General features: G+C 32.3%; 1 protein-coding gene across 1 annotated transcript in view; it reads right to left on the bottom strand.

The window, feature by feature from the left end:
- LOC110022817 (histidine--tRNA ligase, cytoplasmic) overlaps window positions 1–7,188 on the bottom strand; it is a 23,086-nt gene that overhangs the window by 14,746 nt on the left and 1,152 nt on the right. Inside the window, 2 exon segments of the mRNA XM_020721934.1 lie at window positions 1,940–2,119; window positions 6,433–7,188. The exon segment at window positions 6,433–7,188 is cut by the window's right edge and continues 8 nt beyond it. Of these exon segments, the coding sequence (XP_020577593.1) occupies window positions 1,940–2,119; window positions 6,433–7,188 (936 nt within the window).

Below are 7,188 nucleotides of genomic sequence, written 5' to 3'. Positions count from 1 at the left end.
CAACAGGGCTTTCATCTTTACTCTCCACAAACCAAAGTCATTCTTTCCTGTGAACTTCTCGATGTCGAATTTTGCGGAGCCCATTGTCGTGGGTGGAGTTTCCCACAGACGGCGCCAATTGTTGTGAAAACCGCTCCGCCGAACACCTATAACCTCACTGTTGCGAAGAACTCCTTATGGATTGAGTTAGATAGAAAAGATATTTAATAGTATTGTACAAATCTTTTCAGCAAGATTATGATTTCAAATTATTGTAATCTTGCTCCGTCAAGAATGCCAAGAAATAAGAAATGGAATGCAAAATAAAATATCAAATTCCTTCTTGAAACTTCTTTAAAGGCTACGGTTGGGAATGCCAAGAAATTTGCTGCAGTGCCTTATCCTCTTCTCTGTCGGGAAATCCACCTGCAAGCTAAGGATTGGGATTGCCGAAGGACCTGCTTGCTGCTGCGTTTCTTGGATGACGAGGGAGATGATAACAGTAACTAACCAAGCAATCTCCCTGAATCCAAGAACCTGAGCTGATATAAAAGTTCTTGTTCCAAGAACTGAAAAACGCAGCAAGCATGTACAAAAGGAAAAACCAGAAAAAACAGAGGAAAGAAATGCCACAACGAATAAGAACACAAACACGAGGATTTACGTGGTTCGGTCCTTAGACCTACATCCACGGAGGGAATCGCTACCAAATTCACTAGCACAAAGGAAGAATTACAAGCTCATTACATCGAGGAATCACCAAGATCTCTCTCTCTACAAGACCTCTCCCTCAATTCTAAAGTCTCTCCACTTCTTCCTCTTCTTGCTGAATTTTCTTCCTCCTCTTGATCTTCTTGATCAGATTTTTCTCTCCTTATAGTGGTCTCTACATCCCTTAAGACCCCTCATCTATTTATAGATGGATGAGGCTTCCAAGAGGCAAAGAAAAAATTACAAGTGTGCCATTTTATGTCATAATTAAGAGCCATGAATAAACAACAAATAGAAAACTCCAAAAATAGGAAGACCCCATTTTGAAATGGAACCTTCTCCTGCCATCTACTCTTTACTAAAGGCTTCTCTTCCCCACCCCCCTCTTTTCCATTCTACAATACCAATCTTAGATGAATGTGTGTTCTCTTTTGTCTACCTAAGAACATTGGATGCATCTAGAGCACTTTTCAAACATTGAAAGAACACATGAACGCATGCAAATTTTACCGCAAATTCACAAAATTTTAACCAAACACAAGATTTTTTTTTAGATTTATATAAATGCCACAAAATTTTAATGTATTTATGTATCTGACTCCTAAATTTTGATATTTACATTTATACCACTTTACCTATGCATTAAAAGGTATGTTTCACTTTTTAAAAGTTAGTGGCAATGGTATTTTTGATGTGATAAGAGAATTTTGAGTATTATAAATGTAAACATCAAATTTTAAGTATTAGATATGTAAATTCATAAGAATTGTGTGGTATGTATGTAAATGCCTTTTTTTTTTAATTTTTTCCCCCAACAACCATCTTTAATTTTCTCAGACAGTTTAGCCAACTTACTTTTAACATAATTATTAAGATTTGGGCTTTAAATGTGGAACTAATCTTCTTTTTAACAGAAATTAGGTTATGCTTAACTACCTTTTTTTTTACAATAAACATATTCATAAGTAATATAATCCTATGTCTTATGCATAACACATCCTACTTTCATAAGGTATGCCAGGGTTGTGTGTCTGTGTTGAGTCTAGCCACGTTTGTATCATGCCTTAAAGGGACTCAAACCTAGTATTAGGTTTTAATTCAAACAAACGATAAGCTATTATGCTACATGTTAAGTTATTAAAAAATAACGATATTTTATGGGAACACCACTTAATTGGGACTAAAAAAATCATAATAACAATAAGAGATCATATCCTAAAGAAAAGTAGGCAAATGTTTGTGAAGATACCTGGTCAGCAAGGTCATATATTAACTTGGAATCTTCTCCATATTTGCCCATGAGAGTTTCCCTTAACTCAAAGACAGGAGTATCAAGAGACACTGCTCCGTGCCTCTTGAAAACACCTGTAATTACTGAAAATGCATGTTCTCTAATGGCCATTTGTTCTTTGCCAAAATCACGAGTTCCCTGTAGAAAGAGGAGTTCGGGTCAACAAAAAGCAATATTATACTCCAACATAATAACTTAGGTTCTGTAATTCAGACAGCTTATGAGATGCAATTTAATATTTACTTTGATATATGATATTAAAGGGAACCTCAAAAGAACAAAGGATTGAAAAACCTCGTAGAATATTTGACCATAAATGTGGAAAATTTAACATTGTCATTGTTGGGTCCCAAGCCCTGGATGCAAAAAGTGGAGTTGCGTTAGGAAGTAGACAACGAACGTTAAATTTGTAGAAAAATCTTGATATAAATCCTTTAAATCCTTGTGTGAATGATAGGGCATCTCCTAGAAGCGACAGGTTGCATGAGCTAAATACAGTGAAAAATGTGCAAAAGTCGTTACAGCGACGCCCGGGTGGTGTAGTGTCAAATAAGCAAGGGTTCTCATATTATGAATAGATGTGGATAAAGAAGTTAATCCAAGAAATTAATATTATGATAGAAACTTAGAATATAAGTACTCTCACAAATAAATTAATGGAATTAGTTGATATTATGATTCATAGAAAGATAAATATCTTATGCATTCAACCTTATGTATTCAAGAAAATAAATAGATTGCAGAAAAGACTAAGGAGATTGACAGCTAAGGTTTTAAGCTTTGGTATTCAAGTAGGAGTTGCACTAGAAATGACACAGACATAATTATAGATAAAACTCATAAGAGTTGAAGATAATGTTGTAAAAATTAATATAACTAAAGAAAAAATTATAGCCTTAAAGATTGTTGTTGATACTAAGAGTTTTAATGTTATCAGTGTTTATGTTCCTCAAGCAAATTTAGATATAAGTTTAAAAGAATATTTTCTTGGAAAAAAAAATTATTGGAGAAGATTTAAATGTATATGTTAGTAGAGCGGTAGAAGATTTTAGAAATATTAATACTGGCTACGGTTTTAGAGTAACTAATGAAGAAGGTAGAATTATATTAGATTTTGTTATAGTGAATAATTTTGTTATTGCTAATACTATATTTAAGAAAAAAAAACGAGCATATTATTACTTATAAGAATGAATATAATAAAATACAAATAAAATATTTTCTTATGAAAAAAAGAAATCGTTGAGAGTGTAAAAATTGTAAGGTCATTCCAAGTGAAAATTTAAGTAATCAACATCGATTATTAGATCTGAATTTTAGGATGAAAAATTGTAAGATAAAGAATATAAGCAAACATTATAATAGAATTAGATGGGGTCACCAAAAAGACAAATAAAATTATTTTTATGAATAATTCAAGATTTAGGATGTGCATGAATGAACAAATTCTATGTGGGATAACGTAACAAGCATTTTTAAACATGTCACAAAAAATGTACTAGGAGAATTAAAAAGAAAAAAAATTATAAATAAAAATAATTGGTGGTGGAACAAAAAATTTTTATAAATAAAAATAATTGGTGGTGGAACAATAATGTGCAAGATAAAATAAAATACAAGAAGTGTTCTAAAAATTGGTTTAAATGTAAAAACTTAGAGAACTGGAAAAAATATAAAGTAGCTCGTTGGGAATCCAAGAGAATAATTTGTGACGCTGTTTTAGTGGTCTTTATAATAGAATAGATCCTAAAAAGGGTAAAAACTATATGTATAAACTAGACAAACAAAGAGAAAATAAAAGCAAGATTTAATTCAGTAAAGTGTACTAAAGATTAAAATTAAAAAGTATCTTTTTTAAAGGAAGATATTCAACATAGATAGGCGAGCTTTTTTTGATAAATTTTTCAATAAAATTTCTAAAAATATGACTGACTTTGATGATCTTAATATCGTTAATAATAATAAAACATTTTATCTTTATTGTCACATTAGTAAAAGAAAAAAAAATGAAACTTAAAAGAAACTAAGGGTGGAAGATCAGTATGACCTGATATCCCAATTGAAGTGTGGATGTTTTGGAGATTTGGGAGTTTCCTGGGTTACTAAACTCTTTAATATAATTTTAAAAACTAAAAGACGTCTGAGAAGTGGAGAAAGAGTATTTTGTTCCATTTTAAGAATAAAGGGGATGCACAAAAGTGTGCAAATTATAGAGGAATTAAACTAATATGTCATACTTTATAATTATGGAAAAGAGTAATTTAGCATAGATTAAGACATGATATAAAGATTTCTCATAATAAGTTTAGATTTATGCTGAGCTGGTCTACTATGAAAGCTATACATTTATTAAGAGGTCTGATAGAGAAGTAAAGAGAATCAGGAGGATCAATATATGATTTTTATTGATTTAGAAAAAGCTTACAATAAAGTTCTAAGTGTAGCCCTTTGGAGAGTTTTAGATAAGAAAAGTGTCGATATGACATATTCAAATCATTAAAGATATGCATATTAGAGTTGTTACTTGTGTTTGAACGGAAGGAGGACTGACCAGGTATTTTCCTATTTCAAATGGATTACATCAGGGAACAGCTTTAAGGCCATATCATTTTGTTTTATTATGGATTCTCTTACTGGACATTTACAGGAAGATGTACCTTGGTGTATGATTTTCACTAATGATATCTTCTTGTGGATAAGATTAGAGAAAATTCAAGAAAAACTTGAATTATGGAGGTCTGCATTGGAGTCTAAAGGCCTTCGTTTGAGTAGATCTAAAACTGAATACATAGAATGTAATTTTAGTATAGTAACTTTAGTGGCAGAGTTGTAACTATGGGTGATCAAATTATTAAAAATTGTGACCGTTTTAGATATCTCGAGTCTATTGTTCAAAGTGATAGTAACACAGATGAGAAGGTTATTAATAGAACTCAAGTTGGTTTGTTGAAGTGGAGGAATGCATCGGGTCTATTGTGTGATAGAAAACTATTGCTTAGACCGAAAGGAAAACTTTATAAGATTGTCGTGAGACCTGCAATGCTCTATGGCGGGACATGTTGCCCTTTAAAAGAGAAGCATACAACAAAATGTTGTTGAGATGAGAATGCTTAGGTGGATGAGTGGCTTGATATTTAGAGACAAAATCGTCAAATGAATATATTCATGATAGGGTTGGTGTAGCTTTAGTGGCAGACAAGAATTGAGAGAGTTGTCATAGATGATTGGTCATATTAAAACATTAACCATCTGATGATCCGGTTAGGAGAGTTAATGTTTTAAATTCAATTATGTTAAAAAAGGCAGAGGTAAACCTAAAATGACTTGGGATTATTATACAAAAAATGATTTTAATCTATTAGAATTAAATGAAAATATGACACTCAATAGGATGCAATGGAAAAAAAGGATTAATGTAGCCAACCCCACTTAGTGGGATAAAAGCATGTTGTTGGTGCTGTTGCAAATGTGGAAAATAGACATGACAAGAAAGAGAATCAACTGCAAATGATTGTTGAGTTTATATTACTCGTACGCTTTTGTTAATGAGCACCTATTTTCATCATAGTAGTAAACTTCCCTCAAGCGTTTTATGTATCACATTTTTAAGATTTTCAAGGTCTTTCTATTAGTAAAGATACAATTGCTTCATTGCTTCTAAAAAACTACCACCTTTCAAGACAAATATCACTAATTTTGATAGGAACAAATCTCTTCCCTTTGAATATTTTGGAATTCCATTGTTAAAGGTAAAAAGAAAACTTTTCTCTTTGATAAATGATTTAACAAAATCAATAATAAATTATCTAGCTGGAGCGAAAGAATTCTTTCAACTGGTGGTAGAATTACTCCTCTTAAAAGTGTATTCAACTCAATCCATTTTTATTTGTTTAAAGTTAATGATACGCCCAACGCCATCATTCAAAAGTTGAAAAGAATTTATAATAAATTCCTTTGGGATAAATCACAGAATGGCACTTAGTACCGTCAATATATATGCTCAATTATACATAAACACCTAAAGTGGTCAACAATTCTTCGCAATTTTAAAAATAAAATAAAAACACATTTGTCTAAATATTGCATCTAGAGAGCATTTTTAAGCATTAAAATACAGTTATCAAAATATTGATACTCTATAGAGTAAAGTAATTTAGTAAAATTTCACATTAAACCATCCTTGTATAAAATGATGAAATATATAAAATTTATAGCTATGTTGCATAAGTGTATCCTAAAAGACACTAAAATATGTAAACCATCCAACAAAAAAATCTCAACAAAAATACACCAACTTTATCTCAAACTTCATTCTTAGAAAGCAAAAAACTTTCTTCACAGCACTAAAGATGCATAAACACACGATTCCATGGATTTGTAAAGATGGCTGAAAAACAACAAAAAAAAATGCCAGCAACTTCAAAATTCTTAACAAAAAGCAAAGTTCTCACTTTGGGAATTTTTGGTAGCCTTCGGACTTCATTTCTCTCAACTATCTCCTTTATTCTTCCCAAAAGTGTATCAAGCCTTGCATCCACAGGATCAAAGTACAGTGCAAGCAGTTCTGCCCAATGAGCAAAAGTGGCAACATTGTCAATGGGTGCATCATTTTGGGAACTTAGCCAATCCTTGAGAATCTTCCATAAATCAGATGTTCCCCTTCCTGGAGCCTTCTTTTTCTTCTTCTTCTCACCCTTCTTCTCAACTTTTGCAATTTCGCCATTAGCCTTGATACAAGCTGGATCATCTACCTCTGGTTTCTCAATTGAATCATCCAACTCAAGTGCATAAAAGCTTACAGCTGCCTCCCAAGCAAGAATCTCTCTCAAATTTACCAACAATTCATATACACTATGCAGAACAGCTATAGATTCTGTCCCAGAAGCAGCTTTCTCCGAAACCAAGCGTAATCCCTCTCTTATTACATCTAAACTAGGGCATCTCTTTTCAAACTCCTCCAAAAACTTTATTTGTTTCTTTTCGTTACCTAGGAATGTAGCCACAGTCATTGCTCTCCCCAAACTAATCTCACACATGGACTGAATTGATATTGCCAATGAAAAAACTGAAGCCACCAATGCTTTCTCCTTCCCATGACTAACAACTCCAACTGCATTCTTCTTCACATTAATTGAGGAATTCAACTCCACTCTGGTTCTTCCATGCAAAACCCTCACAGCTCCTCTGAAACTACCGTGAACAGCAGG

The sequence above is a fragment of the Phalaenopsis equestris genome, unplaced genomic scaffold (genome assembly GCF_001263595.1).
Source record: "Phalaenopsis equestris unplaced genomic scaffold, ASM126359v1 Scaffold000002, whole genome shotgun sequence".
Taxonomy (NCBI): Eukaryota; Viridiplantae; Streptophyta; class Magnoliopsida; order Asparagales; family Orchidaceae; genus Phalaenopsis; species Phalaenopsis equestris.
The sequence above is the reverse complement of the archived record's forward strand: the minus strand, read 5'-3'. Positions and strand labels throughout refer to the sequence as shown.